General features: G+C 48.0%; 1 protein-coding gene and 1 long non-coding RNA gene across 8 annotated transcripts in view; one reads left to right on the top strand and one right to left on the bottom strand.

Moving 5' to 3' along the window:
* The window catches only part of GSE1 (Gse1 coiled-coil protein), a 368,545-nt gene that overhangs the window by 1,091 nt on the left and 341,113 nt on the right, over positions 1-26,341 (bottom strand). For 4 of the 7 annotated variants that reach the window (XM_077288840.1, XM_077288843.1, XM_077288844.1 and 1 more), the window contains 14 exons: positions 17,564-17,782; positions 9,843-10,042; positions 6,935-7,110; positions 6,204-6,401; positions 5,939-6,121; positions 5,386-5,690; positions 4,951-5,275; positions 4,263-4,870; positions 3,122-3,234; positions 2,755-3,022; positions 2,353-2,466; positions 1,198-1,611; positions 720-1,007; positions 222-325 (listed from right to left, as the gene is read on the bottom strand). In XM_077288840.1, the coding sequence (XP_077144955.1) occupies positions 222-325; positions 720-1,007; positions 1,198-1,611; positions 2,353-2,466; positions 2,755-3,022; positions 3,122-3,234; positions 4,263-4,870; positions 4,951-5,275; positions 5,386-5,690; positions 5,939-6,121; positions 6,204-6,401; positions 6,935-7,110; positions 9,843-10,042; positions 17,564-17,782 (3,515 nt within the window). The remainder of the gene's footprint in view (positions 1-221; positions 326-719; positions 1,008-1,197; positions 1,612-2,352; positions 2,467-2,754; positions 3,023-3,121; positions 3,235-4,262; positions 4,871-4,950; positions 5,276-5,385; positions 5,691-5,938; positions 6,122-6,203; positions 6,402-6,934; positions 7,111-9,842; positions 10,043-17,563; positions 17,783-26,341) is intronic. The other 3 variants (XM_077288841.1, XM_077288845.1, XM_077288842.1) reach the window with 2 other exon arrangements.
* The window catches only part of LOC143807379 (uncharacterized), a 230,919-nt gene that overhangs the window by 4,942 nt on the left and 199,636 nt on the right, over positions 1-26,341 (top strand). The window lies entirely within an intron of this gene.

Raw genomic sequence — 26,341 nt, 5'->3', positions numbered from 1 at the left:
GCTCTGGTAACTTCTGCCCCGGGAGGTGTCTGAGGCCGGGACATCAGAAGATGTGACCTCCGGGCCCTGTGCATCCTATTATATGAACACCCCTTTGTGGCTCCAGGTGAGGGAGCAGCGACCATCTTGGCTTTCCTTCCTTATTACTTGTGTATTTCTCCCTTTGGCCATTCCTGCAGTCACAGCTTCCGCCGAGTGCAGGAGGTGGCGCGGTTACTTACCGCCATGCGGTGCGATATCTGCTCGGCCGTCAGTCTCAGGTTATAATGCTGAGCTTCTAGTCGCTTGCACTGTGTCTCCAAAACTTGGCGTTCAAGGTTTTGTTCTGTAAAGTAATGACAATAAATGAGACGACCCCCCCAGAAGATAAAGGGAATGATTACATGAGGAAATTCTCCCACCCCCACACAGTCCTGAGTAATATCTGTCGCTGAGAAGCATGGCATCATTAAGGGGGTCTGGGCAGAGACCTCCAGACGGCTAGTACCATCATCCCAATGGGCCTGATAGATCTCTGCGCTAATGATCGCCAGGTGCATGACGAGGGGCACTGGAGACCTAATTAGGACCCGTGTGTGCAGCAGTTGCCTTGGCAACATACTGTCCAGCGTGGCGGTGTGGGTACCCAACCATTGACTATGCCTGGAAGTGCAACATAATCACCGATTTTTCTAGTTTCTGCATCACTTTCTCATAATGATATATCTGACTCTGCCCACCTTCTATATGTTCTTGGTAAGCTTCAAATATTGCCTCGATTCCCTGCCATTTGGGTCGTGGTGGTTCATCCACTTCATCTTCCTCCTCATCGTCTTCATCAGATGTCTCTTCCCCTGAGGTTACGGCAGGATGCTGTGTCCCCCGTGGCACCCCCGGCTGCCCTGGGCCCTGCTGACCGTTTTGATGTGGGGCCGGGGCCCGGCTGGACTTCTGCAGCTCCGGAATGTTATAATGGACGGAGGCATCGGGTTTGTGGTTCTGCTCGGCGCAGTTCATAGCAGACGCTCCTATGGAGGGGAAAAGACAATATTTTATACCCTAATGATCCCCAGCGCTGGATCCAGACCTAATAAACTAGTCCATAGTACATCTGCTCCGATATATGCACAGTATACCACCAAGCAGCCACGTCTATATGGCCGGTGAGCTGATGTTTCTCCATCTATCCAGGTGGGGGCAGTATGGCCACTGTCTTACCTTTGTGCTTCTGTAGAGCCTTCTGCGTGGACTGTAAAACAGATTCGTGGAACTGATGAGCAAACTCTTCGGCTATGAACGGCTCCCAGGACTTGCTCCTGCCATTCACACTCTGAGAGGGCTGCACGGGATGCTCTTTGGCTGGATGCCCTCGGACGAAGTTTAGGATGCTAGGGCTCTTTTTCGGTGGAGCTGCTGCCTCATTTTGCCTGACTTTTTCTGTGCTTACAACATTGGCCAAGGGAGCTGGCGCCAGACCTGGCACAGGGTTCGTCCTTTCCAGGAGTTTTGGTGGCTCTTGACGAATAAGTTCTGGAGGCTTCACGACTTCTGGTGCTGGGACGGCAGACGAGGTGGAGGGCATGGGAGCAGGGAAATCCGGCTGTGTCGGGGCCTGATTTTCAGAGGGTGGCACTGGAAATAAAGGGGAAAGCACAGGTCAGTAAGGATTTGTGGGGACTTTAATTCACTTTGAATTATTTTTTTTACTTGGCAACTGAGTAGAAGTCGAGGACTAGTGGATACTTATACAAGAGGCATGAAGAAAATGGCAGAATTACAAACACCACATCCAGTGACACCAAGACCGGGAATAACTGAACCTGCACATTTACTAGTCCTAGTCTTGAAGCCATTACACTCTGGATGAAATACTCCTGGTAGAAAAATAACTGTTCATCATTTCTTTTCAGCAGACCCTGAATGAAAACTTTCCAAACTAAGACTCTGTCTGATCAAAAGGCAGCAAAAATATAAAAAAATAAATAAAAGGCAAAAAAATAAAAATAAATAAATAAAAGGATTTCAGGAAAAAATAAATGTTCCAAAACCTCTTCAGGAAACGCTCCTGTGTACGGTGCAAACATCATAATAGGCCGACACGTCCAGACATGAAGTACATGCGCAGGTGCAGACGACTAAAGAAAATGGCAGAACAATGGCTAGTAGATATAGCGGCATGCTAAAAACAGCATTTTTGGAACTTTCTGCCCAAAAAAAGGTGGACTTGAGCATCGTGCCCCATCTCATGAGTAATTTTCCTTAAGCGGTGAAATATCGGATGACGTGGGGTCCCGAGTGCTGCTGCTCCTGCCAGAGGTTACATGACAGTCCGCCACCGTGGGCGTCATGGTATCATTATGCCTTGCGTCTTACCTGTGGGCGGAGGAGAGATGCCCCGACATGAAGCCAGCGGGGAATTCTTCACCTCCTCAGGCACTGCATTCTTCTGTTTCATTGCTTCCAGCATTTCAACCAGCTTCTCCTTGTCTGCCAAAATCAAGACAAGAGGGATTTAGTCATGAGCGGATTACAACATCTCGCCTCTGCGCTCTCCATGAACGAAGAACATGAAGTCTCAGACTCCGGTCGTCTGCTGTTCAGGGAATTACAAGACCCCCAGCAAAACCACAGGTTGTATCTGTCAGATAAAGCTAAGAATATAATCTCCATGTAGTGGGGACACCTTGCTAAAAGGCATTTCATGATTTACAGCCTTCACCTGTCGCACTGAAATGGAGACACGAAGCTCCAGCCGCTCATTAGACTCGTTCTCACCTTTCCTCTGCTCCACGCTCACATGTGATAGATCAAAGAAGGTCAGGAACTTTTTCTTCTCTTCCAGATTGGGACTGTTGTTCAGCTCATCCGGACTGAACCTTGTCGACAGCGGGGAGTGTGGTGATGGCGTCTGTCTTTTGCTTTGGATCGGAGGCGATGGACTCCTCTCCCGCAACATTCGCCGTCTCTTCCGCCTCTTCTGTTGCAGGATGCGCTCTTTTTCTTTTTGTGTAGCGAGTCCGAAGATCTGAAGAAACTCCAGTTTCTGTAGATGGATAAATGGGAAAATATTGACTCCCGTTAGTCACACTTAGCATCGACCTCAGAAAATGGAGTATAAGCTGCAGATGTAGCCGCTGCTCACCTCGGACGACGTATCCAGCTTCAGAGGCGGCTGCTCAGCAACTCGACGGAGATGTGCCCTCACTTCCTCCTCATCGCTCTCATCATAAGAATCATCAAGATCATAATAATAACCTGACAAAAGGAACAAGTCATTCACCACATGTAGGAGGGGGAGCTCTGGAAAATTTGTGTAGGACACCTGAGCACAATAAAACATTGTGCATTGCATGGCACAAAGCTATATTTACAGTCGATATGCCGAGACCTGGATGTGAGGAGAGGAGCTGACAGCTTGTGGTTGGGCACACTCAAAGTGTAAGAAACTGCGCGTGTGCCTCCACAAATCCTCAGCTCATTAGATGGAAGAGACTGAGCGTGTGCGACCACCAACCCTCAGCTCACTAAGCGGAGGTGATTGAGCTTGTCCTCCAGCGCTAGGCCAACTAAGCGGTGGTGATTGAGCTAGTTTCCTCCAGCCCTCTGCTCACTAAGCGGAGGTGACTCAGCTTGTGTCCTCCAGACCTCGGCTCACTAAGCGGAGGTGACTGAGCACGTGTCCTCCAGACCTCGGCTCACTAAGCGGAGGTGACTGAGCGCGTGTCCTCCAGACCTCGGCTCACTAAGCGGAGGTGATTGAGCGTGTTTCCTCCAGACCTCGGCTTACTAAGCGGAGGTGACTCAGCTTGTGTCCTCCAGCCCTCGGCTCACTAAGCAGAAGTGACTGAGCTTGTGTCCTCCAGACCTCGGCTCACTAAGCGGAGGTAGTTGAGTGTGTGTCCTCCAGCCCTCGGCTCACTAAGCGGAGGTGATTGAGCGTGTGTCCTCCAGCCCTTGGCTCATCAGGCAACATGGGCCACATGGACACGGGCCACACGGAAGGGCAGGACAAGCGGTGGAGACCAAACTATGACTGGATGATCTGCCTCATATACTTGGCATTATCCCAAGCCAGGGTGCCTATTTATTGATACTGGACTATTTTCTTATGTGGTGGGGATTCCCATAACATTAAATCTTTTCACTTCAATATCTGGTGTGTGCCACATTTTCTACACAAGACTGTACGGTTTGGGAATCTACTTGAGCACCATCTTTCAGTTGTCCTAACGCTGTTCTTGCGATTACTGTATTCTGAATACTGACTGCGGATGGCAGCTTACCTTTCTCTCGGGCTTCTTTCCGCCTCCTCTCTTCAAGATCTAGCTTACTGACCAGCCTGCGATGCTGCTGCAGAAACTCATCATACATGTACATGGGATCGCGAGTTCTTGTAGGGGGGTTCTTGTGTGACAAGCATGTCTGGTGTAGGAGCGTGGTCTCTGCCGTTTGGCCTGCCTGCTGGAGGGAACTTCGCTGCTGGTTTAGGAAGGACTGAGTTGACTTTTCAAGTTCAGCTAGAAAAGGGGCATGTGAGTACCCAGAGTGCTCCAGAGAGGATTCCCGGATGGGCTGGTACTTCTCAGACTGTTCTTTTCTCCGAGGAAGATCTTCCTCCTCCAGCTGCTGCTTCTCAAAGCTGTACGGACGCTCCACCTTGATAGTGGGTAACGTCTGTCGGCTATGTTCATAAATAGTGGAAGTGTGGTTAAGGATAGAGGCGGGTTCCTGGCTACGACGTGACTCTGACGGAGTGTCCATGAGCGACACAGGGTTCCAAAGTGAGGTGGGGACAGAATGGTGCTGGGGTTTGGGTGAAATGAGAGGTGGTGGACCGCCGAAGTGCTGCAATTGCTCCCGAATAGCTCCCTCGTGACGAATAGGCAGGACTCTAAACAGTAAAAATAAATAAAATTGTACGAAACTTAATAGAATCATGCATCCGTACGATCCACTGCACCGATGACTGACCTGAGGTTTTCCGGTTTCGCCTCAGCCTCCGGTGGTCCAATGGGACGCCCACTAGCGTCCAGCTGCTGTTCCAGCACTTGCTGCCGAAATTCCGATACCTGGTACTGCCGATCTTCCTTCTCCTGCCGGAGACGCCTTTGCCGGGCTAACCATTTCTCCTCTTCCTGCGTCCTCTGAGCCAAGAGAGTAGCTGCTGCAGCGCTGCTTGTCGGAGGGAACACAGTATGGCTGGAGATCAGGCTGGGCACAGAGTGGTGTGTGGTAGGCGGTTGATGCATTTGATGTTGGACTGGCTTTGTCGGTACAGATGTTTCTTTCAGCTTTTCTGTAAGGATAGACAAACTGTCAGCCATAAAATAAGACTATATCTAAGAGGCGGACGGTCAGACCTGCGGTATATTGTTCCATGTCTAACACCAGACAAGTACCACTCACCAGGTCGGGTTGGTCCAGGGGGTTCTGAAGGCTTTACCCGATCTTCTTGGTGTATTCGGAGGGGGTGCACCTCTGTTTCTGCTAGATATTGGCTCTCGAGGCTCTTCAGGAGGCTGGCCTCCTTCTCTCGTGTGCGTTCTCGTTGCCGCTCGAGTTCTCTCTCCCGTTCTCTCTCCTTCTCTCTTTCCATCTCTTTCTTTTCCCGTTCTCTCTCGCGTTCTTTCTCCCGCTCACGGTCAGCTTCTCTTTCCTTTTCTCGCTCTCTTTCCCTTTCGCGTTGCCTCAGCTCTTCATCCATTTGGAGTCTACAGATGCAAAAATCCAATAAGAATAGGGGGTAATTTACAAGGAACCACATGTACAGATAGTAATATTATAACAAGACAATGCGGGGTCGTTGGTCAGCATGTCTGATCCAACAGATTCATGTCATGTAATGCAGAAGAGATGATGAAAAGAGAAGAGAGAATATGGGAACCTCCATCTGCAGCAAAGACCTCCCATTCCCTATCCATAATGTGTGATATACGGTGCACCCGCGACTCCAGCTTACCTCTCCGCCGTGAGGCGCTCAGATTGCAGCGCAGACAGCGACGAGTGAGCAAGATCTGCAGGGTAGCGGACTCCGGACAAGTGCAGGTGCATAGCTGAAGGGTGAAGAGGTGGGAGTGATCCCGGACTATGGAGGGGGTAGAACGGGGACCTCAGTGCAGATAAACAGTAGGAATCCTCCATCCTGCAAGGACAACAAGGAGGTCAACACTGCTCATGATCTGCAAGCTGGGAGCCGCTCTGCAACCATTGGCAAACATGCTGACCTGAACGCGGGGTGAGTGAAGGTGTGGTGCGCCAGGTAGCTGTTGTGATAATACGCTGCAGCCGCGGTGGGGTCCAGTCCGATGTGGGGCAGGGAGGGCATGCGGAGGTCCTCGGCCGTGGGGTATGGACGGAAGCTTCGTAAATATTCTTCAGTGACAGCACTCGGAGGAACCACATGATGGACAGGCCGCTGCAGGCTGGAAAAAAGCAGAAACCATTGCAAAAGTCACAACCAAGTGGCACTCGCAAAACAAGCCCGTCCACCTGCCCTCACCATTTACATGAGGACTAGTACGCAGCCTGATGGGTCACCTCTGGTTTCATGAGACAGATTAGAGCAGGGGTCTCAAGCTCAGCCACACTATAGATTAGATGCTGCAATGCTAAATGTGTTTTTTTTTTGTTAAACAGTTTTTAGTAGCAATTCCTTTTTGTTATTTTTTTTATACTTTCTTTTTTTACCCCATTATTTCATCCCTATACGCTTCCTGATTGCTGATCTAACATCAATATGCAATTTTTCTGTACTGCGAGATACTAAATCTGTTAGTATAAAACGAATAGTATGCCCATTTGGGCACAGCGTGCTCTCTGATGCGCCAAAGATGTCTCGGGAACTCCGGTGCCGCAGATGACAGACTCGGCCACTTGTGGCACCATGTGTGAGACCCCTGAATTAGAGCAATAAAAAATAAGCCATGCTGCCTAGTATGCACAATCAGTTGCTCACTTTAAGGGTTGGAAGCGGGAGTCCTGCACGACAGAACTTGGCGGGATGGCAAAGGCATATGCGCTCCCCAGCAGGTGTGAGGGTACAGCAGGGGTGCCAGTCTTCTCAGAGGGCATTGATTCTGCAAGCAGTCGCTCTCTGCTAATACTGTTTGCCCGAGAGGAGTTGTCAGGCTGCTGTAGAGAAGAGAAAAAAGTGTTAGTAGCACCAAAGAAAAGGTCCAGAATGCTGCAAATCCTGCATCATCCGAAGTCTCAGTGAGGGATGACAGGAGTGCAGGAACTGAGTTTATTACTTACAGAATAGAAAAATATCAAATGCAGAAATTATCTTTAAAACCTGAAGGGAGTTAGAGTTCACATGGAAAAATAATAGATTATAATATACCTCAGAGCTACACTCACTATTCTGCTGGTGCAGTCACTGTGTACATACATTACTGATCCGGAGTTACCTCCTGTATTATACTCCAGAGCTGCACTCACTATTCTGATGGTGCAGTCACTGTGTACATACATGACTGATCCCGAGTTACCTCCTGTATTATACCCCAGAGCTGCACTCACTATTCTGATGGTGCAGTCACTGTGTACATACATGACTGATCCCGAGTTACCTCCTGTATTATACCCCAGAGCTGCACTCACTATTCTGCTGGTGCAGTCACTGTGTACATACATGACTGATCCCGAGTTACCTCCTGTATTATACCCCAGAGCTGCACTCACTATTCTGATGGTGCAGTCACTGTGTACATACATTACTGATCCTGAGTTACATCCTTTATTATACCCCAGAGCTGCACTCACTATTCTGCTGGTGCAGTCACTGTGTACATACATTACTGATCCCGAGTTACCTCCTGTATTATACCCCAGAGCTGCACTCACTATTCTGATGGTGCAGTCACTGTGTACATACATTACTGATCCTGAGTTACATCCTTTATTATACCCCAGAGCTGCACTCACTATTCTGCTGGTGCAGTCACTGTGTACATACATTACTGATCCCGAGTTACCTCCTGTATTATACCCCAGAGCTGCACTCACTATTCTGATGGTGCAGTCACTGTGTACATACATGACTGATCCCGAGTTACCTCCTGTATTATACCCCAGAGCTGCACTCACTATTCTGCTGGTGCAGTCACTGTGTACATACATGACTGATCCCGAGTTACCTCCTGTATTATACCCCAGAGCTGCACTCACTATTCTGATGGTGCAGTCACTGTGTACATACATTACTGGTCTTGAGTTACATCCTGTATTACTGTATTATACACCTTCAGCAGCTTAATAAAAAAAAAATAAAATTATATAATATGTGTGTTTTTATACACATTGTAACAGGATCTGTAACAAAATGCAGAAAATAAAGCAGATCGGTTTCTTTTGTGTTGCAATTCAGCAGGTCACATACAGTGTTACAGAGCTAAAGGCTAACCCTCGAGTCAGACGGCTCTCTAGGGCCCCTTTAGAAGGATGGATAGACTGTAATGGGCCGGGGTAGAAGGCGGCAGCAGCACAGCAGACATCCGTGTGTTTGCTGATCTGGTAAAAATGCTGCAAAATGTCAGAGTATGAGGAGCGTGACTGATGGTACAGAGTGCTGACTGCCATCCTGGGCCGCGTCATCCGCATCCTACCTTGCCTCCCTGCACATTCCCAGCTACGCAGACACATCTGCTGGAGGAAAGGAGATATAATTGTGCTTTTACAGGTCAAGTGTCTGCATCTGCAAACAAAATATTATTGACAAAAGGTATCACAGCCGCCATACGGCTACCGTGCGGGGGCGGCACAAGCGTGCTAACAACCGCAATGAGCAAACCGGGGCCTCCAACTAAAATTTATTTAGTAAGCGGCAAGTAGTAGGGTTCATTGAGCCGCAGAGAGCGAGATCACTCCCTGGGAATTCATCCTTTCCTCCACCAGACACATCAGCCATAATTAATTGAAAGAGATGGGGCCCCGTTGATTGGAATTCTTAATGAGCAGCAACATCTGTTCACGTTCCAGGCCCTCATGTGCTCCGATCTCTGCGTTCCCTGCCCCCTCCCTACACCCTGCTGGCTGAGAGTGCTCCCCTCAACTGTGCCTGCCCCAGGTCATCCGGCATGGCAGAGGGGTCAGGGAGACATGATAACAGCCATGTGGGGGGCGGTGTGACGAGGATACACCTAGGCACGGCGCAGCCCACCAGCCAGCGCACTGTGTGCATGGATTCATTGATGCCTGCAAAGGTTGTAAGAGGCAGCGACATCAAAGACTGCAGAAAAATATGTGCAGGACCAGAATCAATATTTACATCAAAAGATTACAACAAAAAAAGTAATAATTCTTTCATGCCGGTCGCTTTTGTTTTCATAGATATTGTCCTCTAATCCGCCGACAATCTAAATCCGGGGTAGAGTTCAGGTGGTGTGCACCACAATAAATGGAGGTCATGGTCGGCTGCAGGAGGATTATATCATTAGAGGTGACCGATCCCTCGTCTCGGCGTTATAATGATTAGATGTGATCCCACTCCGCCATTATAAGCCCACAGAACGGGAGCGCAGTATATTGGTGCTGCTCCGTCTCACGGGCCGTGCTCCCATCCTGTGGCCCCCACATGTACAGTGGACTTGGCTCCTGCATTAGATTTGTTGCCAGACATAGAAAAGTACAGAACTGATAACGGTCACATTTTTGTACCTAGAACGGAGCCCCAGGTGAGTGCACTGTAGATTTCGATCACGTACATGCGTTTTGCTCGTTACCTTCACACCCTTCATTGTGACACTATTCTATACATCAGCCTTAATGCTTCATTTATCAATGCCATTTAGTCCTCAATGTTTTCCCCATACGCGGGTTTGGATGCCTGTCGGAAACATGTTCTATAGTGGGGTTGAGATTACCTGACGCGCTTCGCTCCTCCACACTCCGTTCACGGTTTTGGTTGGTGCAATGGTCACCACAGGTGGCGTGTTGGGCACACTATGGCCTGCTGGGGGCACTATGATGGGCCCCATCGGACCCCGCTTTGGCGTGCTGGCAGGAGAACTGTGATTTGTAGCTGGGGATGAAACTGGGGAAGACTCACTGCTTATTGATGATCCTGCAAGAGACAAAAGGGAAATGTGTTTTATCTCTTAAGAGCGACTGCAAAGAGACAAAGTTTCTGTCAAGTTCAGACAATGATTCTACACAAACATCGGTGCGTCACAGCCCCCCCATGTTCACGGACACTGATCTCCCACCCCGGGCTGTGGCCTAGTGACCTTTATCTGTTGTGTAGCGTCTGATAGTCACACAGAGTTGTCATATCTACATCGTTATAGTATGTAAAGGTACAACATGTGTAGAATTATCACACAGTACTGAACAGCCAGTGGTGCCAGCATGGGGACAGGTACGTTCCCCCACTGCTTCTGAAAAGTCGTCTGCAGTCTCCGTGTAATCTTGTCTCCATAGTTGTGAGGAGGAAATGATGGCCCTGGACGCGTGGGTAGCCGGATGATTACCAGCTGATTGTGGAGCACAGATTTTCTGGCTTGTGGGAAGAGTGGAGAGGTTATAGCACGCTGAGATGTCTCATGCAGTTACTGTAAACGGATCGTGGGCGAGGAGACGTGTAATGAGAAGAAAGCTGATCAGCCGGAGATTTATTTATCTTGCTCCTGAGAGGTAGACACTCATCCTACACAGCGATGTAGGTGGCCACGATCAGATGTGTCCTGTCCTTATGTGCTACTACACGAGACCAGAGATGAAGTTGAACACCAGCCATAACGATCTGGAGAAATTTAGCAACCAATGAGCGAACACCATCATCTGGGAGAGAGGTCCAACGATGGTAGCAGCCAGGATGGACTAACAGGTGTGTGACGGCGTCTGCGTAAAGACAGATTACCAGAGGATTATGTGACCCACTTCTGTCTAAGGTGTGTGGCCACTTTATGTAAAGTGATTGTCTCATGATGGTACCCGGACAGGGTGGTCTCCTAATTGTCATACCCGCTGATATTGTAGGAACTGTTCACTAGAGAACTACTCGTGTTAACGAGAAGATTGTCATATCTCTTCGGACATGTTTTTTCACATAGGTGTACACCACCAAGAAGACTGTAGAATAGTGGGAAGGGAAAGAAGAAAAGTCTGAATAATAAAAGTTAACAGTTTACTAAAAGATTTTCAGACATCTGTTCGATGTATAAAAGGTCACACCTATAAGGTATGTAGTCACAGCCGTGACCCACTAGATCCCTATAGTATGCTGGGTATGAAAACATTATACATTCAGTTGGAGAACCTGACCATGGTCCCTTATAATATGCCATTTAACTTCCATTAGACTCAATTGTAGGGTACACATTAATGAGTACCCCATATATTATACGGGGAATCTACCTATCCCAGATTAATTAGAAATAAGTGGCGTCATGCACAATTGGCTGTCTAATAGAAGTTAAATAGCCTGACCCATGTTATAAGGGACCATGGTCAGGTTTTCCTATTGAATATATCCTGTTTTCACACCCAGCATATTATCGCAATCTAGTGGGTCACGGCTGTGACTATATATACCTTATAGCTGTAACCTTTTTATATATCTGATATGATATATGGAAATATTTTAGTAAACCACATTATTTTATTGTAAATAAAGGTTACATTTTATTATTCAGACTTTTCTTCCTTGCCTTCTCAATATCTCGGACTTTAATTTGAGCCGTGCAATACTTCAGATTAGGGGTTCTCTGCATAATGCAAATTGTCCAAAGTATATTTACCCCGGCAATTGTCAGCAGATTGCTAAATGCTGCAATAGTAAACATCAGTCAGTAAGCAGAAATATCTTGCAGCAATTGTTGGGGGTAAGGGGGGGTGGAATTTCTGTGCATTTCTATTCCTATAACTGCGACTGAAAATGTGTATTTTTACCACCTAAATGCCTCTAACTTCTGAACAGATTACTAGAGCTGTCAGACTGTAAGGCCGCTATTTGGACGTGAACTGCCATGGCAAACATCAGGGCCACAAAATCAAGATCTGAGGGCACCAATTGGGATAAAGAGGAAGCCCCCACACTCTGTTAACCATTTATATGATGTAGTCATTATTGACAGCAGCATCTAAGGGGTTAAACAGATTTGGAAGGTGCAAATACTGATCGTGGCTGATACAGCAAGTTGTCAGCTATAGTGGACAGCTGACAGCTGCTTCTTTGTCACCTGTATGGGGAGGCTAATCTCTTATACCTCAGGTCAGTTAAAAGACGTATTGGCTGTCATTAAGGGGTTAAACATTCTATCTTTTACTATTGATGCTGCATAGGCAGCATCTATAGTAAAAAGTTGGTCACACTTGTCAAACACTGTTTGACAAGTGTGACCAACCTGTCATTCAGTTTTCCAAGCGATGCTACAGATCGCTTGGAAAACTTTAGCATTCTGCAAGCTAATTTCGCTTGCAAAATGCTAAAAAAACAAACAAACAAAAAAAAAACGCAAAAAAAAACGGGAAAAAAAAAGAACGCAAAAAAAAAAAATGCGGATTTCTTGCAGAAAATTTCCGGTTTTCTTCAGGAAATTTCTGCAAGAAATCCTGACGTGTGCACGTACCCTGAAGAGTCAGAGCCAATATCTGACAATTTGGACACATTTCCACCAGTATAAGCTGTGAGGTACAGACAACAGTATATTAACCACCTAGAAGAGGCACTAATGGCATATCTGAGCTCACAGTATAAATCATCAAGAGACACGTCCCTCTCCTCCCACCACCACACTCTATAAAATAAGACACGGGGAGGGCCTGGTGCTCAAGGACTTGAAAGAATTTCATCTGTAGAGCACATGGGTTAGAGAGCAGATCTGACATCTGCGGGAGGATGTGCATACAAAAGACTCAATGATCTGCTGACCTGGCGGCCACATCTGTACCATTAGCCAAAGAAGAAGCTACAAGCCATTCCCAGGACACTGGATCCTTGAAGAAGAAAAGCCACGGGGAGAAGAATGATTTTTATAATCTCTGCATCTACACCAACCTTTTCCCATTAGCCTGCGGATGTGAACATGGGAGGAAGGGTCTGCTTATTACAGGGCAGAGGAGCGGATAAGGTTCAGAGCGGCTACTGAAGTGCATCTTGTTAACGGTAGACCAGGAACAATTAAGGATGTAATCCTTCCTGAGCTGGGGAGCTGTCCCAGACCGCTCAAAATCAATAGCTTCCCAACAAGCCAGGCAATTACCGGCACCACAGCCACAAGCATCGAAGACTGTAGATTTGCTGTGCGGCTTTACACGGGGCGACAGTGTGATCATCGTAATTAACTGCTGGCATCCTAAGATGACTGGCTCAATAAAATTAATTGGGATTAGAGTTGAAAAGTCCCTGCACAGCGATGTCCCCTTTATTATTGTCTGCGCCCTTAGGGTACTGTCACACTATACGATTTACCAACGATCACGACCAGCGATACGACCTGGCCGTGATCGTTGGTAAGTGGTTGTGTGGTCGCTGGGAAGCTGTCACACAGTCAGCTCTCCAGCGACCAACGATGCCGAAGGCCCCAGGTAACCAGGGTAAACATCGGGTTACTAAGCGCAGGGCCGCGCTTAGTAACCCGATGTTTACCGTGGTTACCAGCGTAAGTAAAAAAAAACAAACAGTACATACTTACATTCCGGTGTCTGTCCCCCGGCGTTCTGCTTCTCTCCACTGTGTCTGCGCCAGCCGGAAAGCACAGCGGTGACGTCAGACGTCACCGCTGTGCTCGCTTTCCGGCCGGCCGGCGCTCACAGTGCAGAGAAGCAGAACGCCGGGGGACAGACACCGGAATGTAAGTATGTACTGTTTTTTTTTTTTTACTTTTACGCTGGTAACCACGGTAAACATCGGGTTACTAAGCGCGGCCCTGCGCTTAGTAACCCGATGTTTACCCTGGTTACAAGCGAACGCATCGCTGGATCGCTGTCACACACAACGATCCAGCGATGACAGCGGGAGATCCAGCGACGAAAGAAAGTTCAAAACGATCTGCTACGACGTACGATTCTCAGCAGGGTCCCTGATCGCTGCTGCGTGTCAGACACTGCGATATCGTATGGATATCGCTGGAACGTCACGTATCGTACTGTCGTAGCGACAAAAGTGCCACTGTGTGACAGTACCCTTAAAATGGGATTGTGAAGCACAGTGTATCTGATCAACTTGGTGAAGGTGTGAAACTACCAACTCAGACTGTTCCAGCCGGCAGCACACAACCTAAACTACCAACTCAGACTGTTCCAGCCGGCAGCACACAACCTCTAGAGACGACCCCTATGCAGAAGAGGTGGACACAAACAATTTTTGATTCTAAAGACATTTGGGGTGAACTCAGAACCTTTGCGGCTGCAGAATACATTAGTGCTTCATAAGCAAAAGAAAGGTCTGATATTGACTAAAGATTACAGCTGGAAAAAAACAAATATTTCTGTTTCTTGGATTCTTTAATTGCGGTAACATAGGTCAATCACTAGAGAACGCTACAGAATAAATAAAAATGTTCGCACCAGACGATCACTCCTGAAAGGTTATCGAAAGTCTTCATTTACCAATATAGGAAGACCGAGAAGCACACGAAAAGGCGGCCAAAGAGCAAACAAAGGACCAATCTGTGTTTGTGGGACAAGTGGCTTATTTAGATGCTCCAGACTGAACACAAAGGCTCGTTCTGTGTAACTTTCGTTTTCAGCTACAAAGTTACCGCTCTAGCTTCCTCAGCACTTGTCAGGTCACGCTCCAACTACCCAGGATTAAATATTGAGCCAAACGATGTTCCCCGAAGTCAGTCACCAATCCTGAAACTGGAAGGTGTTCTCTACCGAGATTTTACACACGGAGAGCGTATTTTACAACTCCGTGTGAAAAGCAACGTTAGACGCAATTGTAGAAACAAAGCTGTAAACTTCTACCGCAAAAAGTGAAAATTTAACAAAACAATAGTGAAGATGCACAGTGGAAGAATCCTAGAAATGGAGAGAAACCAAAAAAAGTACCATCATGGTGTTCACTGAAAATCCAAGTTACATGTCCATGGTAACTAGATGGACCGTCTGTGGAGGGACGGTCTTATAACAAAGTCGTTAGTCAATAGTTTACGATCCGGCTTGGAAAATTGAAAATATTTGCTAATTTTAAAATGAATAAAGTGCATGAAAGAGGCGAGGAGCGTGTCCAGGGACCACTTATTAGAATCGGCAGATGGGTGTGCACTTTGCACGTTCCCCGCTGCGTCGTAACTTAATGCTGGACATATCCTAAACACACTGCGCCATTCTACAATGTAGAAAATACAAGGATTGATTTTCCATTAATTATCTGTGTTCTATACATTCCAAGCTTTCTTCTGCTCAGTTTCCTTCCAATACATTCACCGCTTAGTCTTACAAGTTACGCCATATAACAACTTACATTGAAAAGTCATGGACATTTGCAACAAAAAACTAAATATTTCAGAGTCTGACCAACACAATATCCTAATCAGCTGACACGCAGGGATAAGAGGTGACAAGTCCACAGCAGTCAATTAACACCATTCCAGATGTCCGCAGACAGTCCCTGGTGGGGACCGAGCTCAGGGCAGGGTAGACCAGCTACCATGGAGACTGCTCGTCCTCCCATGTACTCATATCCTCCAAATGAAAAGGTTAGAGCTCTTCATCATCCCAGGCACAACCCCGAGCATTACTGCAATAAAATGCCAGACACTATCAATCACAGATCAATCCTCAAACAGAACTGTGGCACCGCGACGGGACCCTGTATGTAAGGGGAACCGTCCAGATATTGCAGCAATCCCGATGTACATACCAAGATAGACATTAGGAGCTGGGGACACTAGTAACGCTGCTGACAATTCAGGTTTCTTGCATTTTGTTTTTATTAAAACTGACATTAAGGAACGTTCTTCAATTAAAATTTTGACGGACCATTTTACTGACTGATAAAAGTTATTAACTGGAACTGAATTTTTCACCAAATAATTGGACATAAGTTCTTTTGGCCACATATGACTGGCAGATAGGGTTGTTTTATTAAGACGTAGATGGCAACATCCACCACCAGAAAGTGCTTCATCCACAGATCAAGCTAATGTGTATGGCACCACTACATTCATTGCACTTATAGACTCTGATAGTGATGGTGGAATCGGGATTTATTCTAGAAATTCTACTTATATGCAAAAAATAGGAAGAGCAAAGAGGAACGCTCATAATGTGTGAGCCTGCTGCAGCAGAATCTATACATGTCCATGATAGAGCCCCCCGATGTGCTCCAGAGCAGCAGAACATGGAAGCACAGACCCGGCGCCAGCTGCAGAATTACGAAGGCTGCACCCCCTCCTTCCTCCTCTAGCATTATCCAGCCTAGCACTGCTCACATCACACTAAATGGGCCACTTATGAGATTAATGTACTCTGCAAACGACCGGTAATTTCTACCTTAATTATGAAATTAATTTGCTGCTGTTAAATTCCCCTCCTTCACTGCAAAATAGGCTGTCATTTCAGGGAGTTGTGTCCCCCACCCTGGAGAGTGGAGTGATCTGTCTCACTACAGACGGCTGGGGCTGCGAGAGGCGCTGCTGGCCAATGAACTGTCTTTGTAGCCACCCCAGGCCAGGTTTACCTGCATGGTATAATGAGATGTGGGCAGAAGAGTAATTAAGAGGGTCAGGGAGTCTTGTCCTGTAACGCATCCCATTGATGAATGCTGTCCGGGAATGCTCAGTCGCCACAGACTGTGACCCTCTATAAAACCTTGTGGTACACCCAACTGCCGGCTCTATCCAGGTAACACCAGAACATCATGGAAATCAAGATAATCACAATGGAGCCAAAATACAAGAAACTGATATTAAGTGACGCCCCCATGTAAGAGTAAACAAAGGAGTGTACAGTGAGGAACCTGCAGACGAAGACCACAGCATTTATAACCCCTGGTAGCTTCCCCCTTACTGCATCAGAATCATTGTGGAGGGTTAGAGGGAAGCGCGAGACCTGAACATCTCGAGGACACAGCGCAGACTAACACGGCGATAACGCCATACTGTCACACATTTTTACCTTGGCCCAGTTTGACATTAGTGGGCATTCCCTAAACATCTTTGAGGACATGTAAATTCGCATCTCTCAATGGGTTCCTGCCTATATCAGAATATCAAGGTGGGAATCTGCTGAACTAGGAATAAAATACAGTAGCGTCTGATATTCGTGGTCCCTAGCGGAGGACTGTCTGCAGCACGTTAGTCCACTGCTCTGCATCTTCTGCAGTGCGTTGTGGGCCTGGTCTCCTCCAGATTCGTGATCTAAGCTATACACAGGATGAAGACAGTGTCCTCAACGACAGTCTAAGATAACTTGTGGCCCGTTGTGTGGTTATCTTTCTATCATGGTTCTCAGTGTTACAAAGAGCTCTGGACACCACCATATTGGATCTCTTTGGAAGAGATGCCCTTCTGGACCATTTTACAGGGGTGCATCAAGTGATGGTGAAGAGAGGTTCTCTCCACCCAGAGGACATACTATGGTGGTCGGCGGGAGGGAAGACATGCACAAGACACAGGTTCCAAGCATTAAATCTTACCTCTCGGCTCCTCTGCCTGTTTTGCAAGTTTACGCAGCGCTGCAGCAAAGCTGGAAGAGGGTGCGGACTGGACTGATAGCGCGCTGCTGGCCGCCGGGCTGCCATTGGGTACCAGGGAGCCATTGAGAGGGGAGGGAGTGAGGGGGCTGACAGTGGCCGTGGTCCGGGTGGCTGTAGAAAGCATTCCTATGGAAGGTGACTTTGGCTCATGGTTCATGCCTGGAATAAGGAAAATAAAAATGGGACATAAAGCTAAACAGAATAAATGATCGAGAAGGAAAAATAAAACAAAAACACATATTACAATGGCTGGCTATACAATCCTAGAGGAAGGAGCGGCTACTGGTCATTGGGGTCATCACCAGTGGTCCACCATAACTGCAGGGAGTGATGGAAGTGGCAGTTGTCATCTGGATATGGCCCAGGTAGACATTACTGTATCGTAGCCAGGATGAACAGCAAATCCCGGACATTACATAATCAATAGAAGACAATCCTAAAAATTCAGCACCAGCAGTTTTTAGGGCCATTGACTATTGACTACCTGTCTACTAACATATATCAAGCCCTGGTTAATGGTTGTCAGTAATTTTCCCCTCCAGACCCGACCCGTCTCTGCTGAATGAGGATGTATGTCATGTTCTGATAGTCAGTATCTCATCCCAATTGTCGCACCCGGGGAGGACATTTTATTCCTGTAGTACACACACAGCGCCATCAGCTAATTATCCATTATCATAATTACACAGCTGCAAATCAAGGGGTGAAATTAAATAGAAGTAGTACAGACCTTTGTGCTAGAAAATATCCACATGAACCCTGGTGGCACAGAGCGCTTTGGCCATTTTTCAGTAGCAGGCATGTTATGAGGCCACACTTTTTTGGGGCACAGGTGCCTCTCAAATAAGCAGGATAATGTCGTATATCATCTACCTATTACTTTCCTTATTGACTTCATTGGTGGAAAACACAAACGGCAAGCAGTGATTACACAAAACGTGGATCAGGCATGTGGAAGAAACTGCTAACACTACAGCCCAGATTTATCGGGGGCTTTCCTGTGTAACAAAGTGATGGCACATCACTAAAACCCCACCGATCCGGAAAACGAAGAGGCAATAGTACTGAGGTAGGGCTGCATCCCCTTCACAGACAGTGCTTCCGGTGCCCGCTACGAGGAGAACTGCAGCCTGACCGGACGTGCTCCACATCGACAAATGTAACAGGACCGCTACTGCATGTACCACATAATAATACAAATAGTCCAGATCTGACCTGACCAACGTGACAGAAGGAGACAATCCACAGCAGAGGTACAATGTGACCACATGTGCAAGTTCAGCACAGTGCTAGAGCCACCGCGTCACAGGGCCACAACCACCGCATCAGAGTACCCCAGCTAGGTCAGAACATTGCAGTGTCATTGCCCCATCTATGTCAGTGCCCCAGCTATGTCAGAGCAGCGCAGTGTCAGTGCCCCAGCTATGTCAGAGCAGCGCAGTGTCAGTGCCCCAGCTATGTCAGAGCAGCGCAGTGTCAGTGCCCCAGCTATGTCAGAGCAGCGCAGTGTCAGTGCCCCAGCTATGTCAGAGCAGCGCAGTGTCAGTGCCCCAGCTATGTCAGAGCAGCGCAGTGTCAGTGCCCCAGCTATGTCAGAGCAGCGCAGTGTCAGTGCCCCAGCTATGTCAGAGCAGCGCAGTGTCAGTGCCCCAGCTATGTCAGAGCAGCGCAGTGTCAGTGCCCCAGCTATGTCAGAGCAGCGCAGTGTCAGTGCCCCAGCTATGTCAGAGCAGCGCAGTGTCAGTGCCCCAGCTATGTCAGAGCAGCGCAGTGTCAGTGCCCCAGCTATGTCAGAGCAGCGCAGTGTCAGTGCCCCAGCTATGTCAGAGCAGCGCAGTGTCAGTGCCCCAGCTATGTCAGAGCAGCGCAGTGTCAGTGCCCCAGCTATGTCAGAGCAGCGCAGTGTCAGTGCCCCAGCTATGTCAGAGCAGCGCAGTGTCAGTGCCCCAGCTATGTCAGAGCAGCGCAGTGTCAGTGCCCCAGCTATGTCAGAGCAGCGCAGTGTCAGTGCCCCAGCTATGTCAGAGCAGCGCAGTGTCAGTGCCCCAGCTATGTCAGAGCAGCGCAGTGTCAGTGCCCCAGCTATGTCAGAGCAGCGCAGTGTCAGTGCCCCAGCTATGTCAGAGCAGCGCAGTGTCAGTGCCCCAGCTATGTCAGAGCAGCGCAGTGTCAGTGCCCCAGCTATGTCAGAGCAGCGCAGTGTCAGTGCCCCAGCTATGTCAGAGCAGCGCAGTGTCAGTGCCCCAGCTATGTCAGAGCAGCGCAGTGTCAGTGCCCCAGCTATGTCAGAGCAGCGCAGTGTCAGTGCCCCAGCTATGTCAGAGCAGCACAAGTGTCTGCCTCAGCTATGTCAGAGCAGCTGCCACGATGTCAGTGCCCCAGCTATGTCAGAACAGCGCAGTGTCAGTGCCCCAGCCATGTCAGAGCAGCACAGTGTCTGCCTCAGCTATGTCAGAGCAGCTGCCACGATGTCAGTGCCCCAGCTATGTCAGAACAGCGCAGTGTCAGTGCCCCAGCTATGTCAGAGCAGCACAGTGTCTGCCTCAGCTATGTCAGAACCAAGTAAGCAAAAACCCTGATGTAACTAAGTAAAAAAGCAAAAGTGCATTTAAATAACACAGTTTTTAGTTATTCTGTTTTTTTATCAAAAAATAGCACAAAAGCCGTCCTACCTCGTCCTGATCAGAGTTACCTTGACGAGGTGGGACGGGTTTTGTGCTATTTTTTAAAACCGTATAACTAAAAACTGTGTTATTTAAATGCACTTTTGCTTTTTTACTTAGTTACATTAGGGTTTTTGCTTACTTTTTTCTCTTGTAGGTTTTAATGTTTTGTGGCCAATGTGAACATGCGTTTAACCTCTGCATGTGTACCAAATCAAGTTAAGCTCAATTTTTGTGGTTTTTTTTCTCAACTATGTCAGAGCAGCTGCCACGATGTCAGTGCCCCAGCTATGTCAGACCAGGACAGTGTCAGTGCCCCAGCTGTGTCAGCAGAGCAGTGTCAGTGCCCAGCTATGTCAGCAGCGCTGTGTCAGAGCAGCGCAGTGTCAGTGCCCCAGCTATGTCAGTGCCCCAGCGGTGTCAGTGCCCCAGCGGTGTCAGTGCCCCAGCGGTGTCAGTGCCCCAGCGGTGTCAGTGCCCCAGCGGTGTCAGTGCCCCAGCGGTGTCAGTGCCCCAGCGGTGTCAGTGCCCCAGCGGTGTCAGTGCCCCAGCGGTGTCAGTGCCCCAGCGGTGTCAGTGCCTCAGCGGTGTCAGTGCCTCAGCGGTGTCAGTGCCTCAGCGGTGTCAGTGCCTCAGCGGTGTCAGAGCAGCGCGGTGTCAGTGCCCCAGCTATGTAAGAGCAGCTGTCACGGTGACAGTGCCCCAGCTATGTCAGAGCAGCGCAGTGTTAGTGCCCCAGCTATGTCAGCGCAATGTCAGAGCAGCGCGGTGTCAGTGCCCCAGCTGTGTCAGAGCAGCGCGGTGTCAGTGCCCCAGCTATGTCAGAGCAGCACAGTGTCAGTGCCCCAGCTATGTCAGAACAGCGCAGTGTCAGTGCCCCAGCTATGTCAGAGCAGCGCAGTGTCTGCCTCAGCTATGTCAGAGCAGCTGCCACGATGTCAGTGCCCCAGCTATGTCAGAGCAGCTCAGTGTCTGCCTCAGCTATGTCAGAACCAAGTAAGCAAAAACCCTGATGTAACTAAGTAAAAAAGCAAAAGTGCATTTAAATAACACAGTTTTTAGTTATACAGTTTTGATTAAAAAATAGCACAAAAGCCGTCCCACCTCGTACCGATCAGAGTTACCTTGACGAGGTGGGACGGGTTTTTGTGCTATTTTTTATATCAAAAAAACAATATAACTAAAAACTTATTTAAAAGCACTTTTGCCTTTTTACTTAGTTACATCAGGGTTTTTGCTTACTTTTTTCTCTTGTAGGTTTTAATGTTTTGTGGTCAATGTGAACATGCGTTTAACCTCTGCATGTGTACCAACTCAAGTTAAGCTCAATTTTTGTGTTTTTTTTTCTCTCAGCTATGTCAGAGCAGCTGCCACAATGTCAGTGCCCCAGCCATGTCAGAGCAGCGCGGTGTCAGTGCCCCAGCTGTGTCAGAGCAGCGCGGTGTCAGTGCCCCAGCTGTGTCAGAGCAGCACGGTGTCAGTGCCCCAGCTGTGTCAGAGCAGCACGGTGTCAGTGCCCCAGCTGTGTCAGAGCAGCACGGTGTCAGTGCCCCAGCTGTGTCAGAGCAGCGCGGTGTCAGTGCCCCAGCTGTGTCAGAGCAGCGCGGTGCCCCAGCTGTGTCAGAGCAGCGCGGTGCCCCAGCTGTGTCAGAGCAGCGCAGTGCCCCAGCTGTGTCAGAGCAGCGCAGTGCCCCAGCTGTGTCAGAGCAGCGCAGTGCCCCAGCTGTGTCAGAGCAGCGCAGTGCCCCAGCTGTGTCAGAGCAGCGCAGTGCCCCAGCTGTGTCAGAGCAGCGCAGTGCCCCAGCTGTGTCAGAGCAGCGCAGTGCCCCAGCTGTGTCAGAGCAGCGCAGTGCCCCAGCTGTGTCAGAGCAGCGCAGTGCCCCAGCTGTGTCAGAGCAGCGCAGTGCCCCAGCTGTGTCAGAGCAGCGCAGTGCCCCAGCTGTGTCAGAGCAGCGCAGTGCCCCAGCTGTGTCAGAGCAGCGCAGTGCCCCAGCTGTGTCAGAGCAGCGCAGTGCCCCAGCTGTGTCAGAGCAGCGCGGTGTCAGTGCCGCAGCCGTGTCAGAGCAGCGCAGTGCCCCAGCCGTGTCAGAGCAGCGCAGTGCCCCAGCCGTGTCAGAGCAGCGCAGTGCCCCAGCCGTGTCAGAGCAGCGCAGTGCCCCAGCTGTGTCAGAGCAGCGCAGTGCCCCAGCTGTGTCAGAGCAGCACAGTGCCCCAGCTGTGTCAGAGCAGCGCGGTGTCAGTGCCGCAGCCGTGTCAGAGCAGCGCAGTGCCCCAGCTGTGTCAGAGCAGCGCAGTGCCCCAGCTGTGTCAGAGCAGCGCGGTGTCAGTGCCGCAGCCGTGTCAGAGCAGCGCAGTGTCAGTGCCCCAGCTAGGACAGAGCAGCCGCCACCACGTCATTGCTACAATGATGGAGAACATTACATTTATCTTGACCTCTACACGAATCATCCCAGATCTTCACAGAACTAAAAAGGCAGAAGGCAAACAACAATTTTGAGCACTGATTTGAAGACCTGCAATGATGACTAATGATAAATGATGACAAAAATCCATTATATTCAACATATCGATTCATAGCATAAGAAAATCTCCCTGACCTCATGTTTGGGGGAGGTGCAGGAAAAGAAAGTTTCTTCCCACACAGGTCTATAAATCCACACATTGTAATCACACACAACCCTTTGATTTTTTTTATGATTTGACTGCAGGGGAACTCGCTGACCCGTGTATTGCCTGCGGGTAATCACAATCAGACCAGGCCACCGAATAAGTAAATAATCATTTGGAGGTTCACAGTGAAACCAGGTCACATGCACTGAGAACATTAACCTTAGCTTCCCTCTGTCTTTTAGGCATGCACCATGTAATACCTTAATTCCTTTTAAGAAATTTTCGCTGAAAAGCATGCGCAGTGCCTGTCATAAGAAAGACATTGGACATCTAGGCTAAAGTGCGATGAACTCATGTGTGACCCTCATCACAGCAATTTACGAGAGATAAACATTTCCTCATCAGATTACAGATGAGCTGAACACGAACACCAGAAGTGTATACAGCACCGAAGCCAACACGCTCCTTCACAGGGAACCACAGGGCATCCAAGTACCCAGAGCACAGAATCTGCATTAAAGTCTGATCCTCACAGCAGTAACAAGGGAAATGAGAGGCGGCTGCAGCTTCCATCTAGTCCCTGAAAGGCAGGCAACAAAGAGGAAGGAGCAAGAACTTCCCAGAGGCTAAACCGCCAGCCAACTGCATGCTTGGCCAGACCTGATGTGTGTAGATCAGAAGCCCTCATCTCTGTATCATCATTGAGTCCAAAAAAAGAAACAACGATCTGTAATGAGAATATCACCAGGACTGCAGGATAATGGAGAGGAAGGCGAGAGATTGAGAAAGAGGAAACAAGGTGAAGAAAGGGGCACAGAGCGCCAGACACGCTCCGCGCTAGGGGCACAGACCAGCAACTGGAAAGAGGCAGATGGGAACAATGGAGAGAAAGAAAAGAAAGTGAGATGCTACATAGAGCAAGACAAAAGAATGGAAAGCAAAACAGCCCCATCCTGCCACCACCTTTCCCCAAACTAAGCATTAATGCAGCTTACTATGGAGCGCAGCCGAGGCGGTCTGTCATGAAGCTTCTGCTCTTCCACCTTTTTTTTTTTTTTGCTTAATTTCTGTTAAGTCGATGGACTAAATAGTGCACTCTCCAAATAAAGGCTCCAGGACACAGCATTATCCTCCACCAGCGTCCCAGGCTTATCTAACAAAGCAACACCACACTTGCCTTTTGAAAACAAGCTGATACTCAGCCTGTAACAGCTGCCACCAGCGTCACATGGGCTGGCCCCATCTCCCCCAGCCAGGCTGCCTGCAGATAACACTGACCGTTTTGTCATGAGAGACTCCAAGGCAGCAGAGGATTCTATTCAAAGCACCGATCAGGGGGCGTCTGACCCCACTACGTCCTCCCATCTTTCCTCCTGGGGAGGGTATGTAGCTGATGGAGGGAAGATCCCATATTAGTAATACGAGAGGGTCTTCTTTACATTCGAAGAGAAACAATATTATGTCCACTCTTCCCAGTAACCGCCGGCTCCAGTTATAATCTCGCATCTATTGGTCGGACCCGACTTAAAGATTGAAAACTTCAGAAAAGTCGTCAGCTATTTTATTTAATGTCCTTCAGCTCTATTTTGAGCCATGGCGACTTGTTGGATGAACAGTCTGTAGGGAGATCGATCTTGTACGTGCCTACATAGGTCCACCAGGGTCTTCTCAGACGTTATCTTGATTATTAAGCCATCGCGTTGTTGGTCTTCCTCTTCACCTTGTTCCTTCTATTCTTCCCGCCATGATGTCCTTCTCTAGTGATCGTTCTCTTCGTCTGATGTGTCCACAGGTCATAGCTTTGTGATCCTTGCTTCATTTGCAAGAGTACCTGAAGACTGGTATTTGGCAGACTGCTGGTCATTTATCCATCCGATATCCATTTGGACTTGATTTTTACTTTTATAATACACCAGGCTGTATTTCACCATAACTTATTACTTATTATTATTGTTATTTATTGTTATAGCGCCATATATTCCATGAGGACCAAAACCTTTGAGGTCGTCATCAAATTTTGACCCATTCCAGGTTTTAACAAAGTATCAACCACCCTGATGACTGCAATCTGGAGTCAATAACCACTTTCCTCCATATAGAAAAAATACAAATCCTTGTAGAAATGAAACAATCGAGTGAAGGCTACCTGAAGAAAATGTTGTAATAACAAGCGCTGATCGGCGTTATGAATTAACGTTTGAAAGCTGTGCAATAATAAGACATAATATTTGTTGTGAGAGTTTTGCACTCTGGATCACTTTTGAGATCGAGCATATATTCTTCCGACTTGTCTGATAATGACAAGCAGATGCCAGTTTACACGAGAGGATAGAATATGCCAAAAATGATGCAAAAAATGATTATTATTTAATATCCGATCAACTGCAAATTCTTTCCCATCACTCGATCGCTGCACATGGACAATGACTGGGAACCTTTGCTCAATAAAACTTTTAACACAATAATTCCCACACATAAAAGGCCCTAACCTCACTGCTGTTTTTACACCCAATTATGGCTTAATTGACCCTTAAAACACGTCTCCCTGCAGTGACGGGGCAGACAGACTGTCTTCTCCATCCTCACCATGAAGCCATTTTTTGTAGGTTGGATGATTTATACTCTGCATTATAGATCAGTCTTCTGGAAACGCCATAGATTTATCATCTCTCCAGATTGTCACCTCAGACAGGGCTACAAAGGTGGACTAAGATTAGACACCCACCGAAAGCAAGGAAATATATTTTCCCTCTAGTTGAATCTCAGACTTAAAAAAAAAAAAAAAAAAAATTCTTTTATTACCCTAGAAATAAAGGTAAAGCCGTTCATTCCGCGAAGAAAAGCATCAAAATGTTGCAGTTATCTAGGCACATTATTTTTTGTATTCCACATGGACCCAGAAAACGAGATAAACAAAGAAATAATGAGGGCAGGAGTCACTTCTGGAGCCCGCTGACAAGGCAGCGATATAATTACCGCGACGCTCTGTCAGCCATGGCATCCTGCGCAGGTCGTGCCTACTTGATATTGAATTTTTGCATTGCCTGTAGAGCACACTACAAGTCATGGTCTCGAGAGAACAGACGAGGTTCATCACACCACCCACCCACCAATTTGTTTCCAGATAAAGCAGAGCTTTGTAGGTACATTAATCTTCCAATGACAGTGGCCCAGGTGCTCTTGTCATGGCAAATCATCCATGCAAAATGGCTCTCCTATGTAATATCTGAGAAAATGGGGAAAAAAGCAGTCGTCCAATCCCCCAGGAGACGGCTGCAGCTTATGGACATCACCCTATAGTCTTCTTACTATTAAATTTATATCTAAAAAAAAAAAAAAAAAAAAGTCACCATCAGATCTCAGCCCTGCGGGTCTGTGTTCTGGAATTTGGCATTGCTACAATATCTTTCTTCTGGGAGTCGAGAACAAGTACACGTTATCAAAA

Source organism: Ranitomeya variabilis, chromosome 2, assembly GCF_051348905.1.
Source record: "Ranitomeya variabilis isolate aRanVar5 chromosome 2, aRanVar5.hap1, whole genome shotgun sequence".
Lineage (NCBI taxonomy): Eukaryota > Metazoa > Chordata > Amphibia > Anura > Dendrobatidae > Ranitomeya > Ranitomeya variabilis.
Note: the sequence above shows the minus strand (reverse complement) of the source record. Positions and strands in the feature narration are given on the sequence as shown.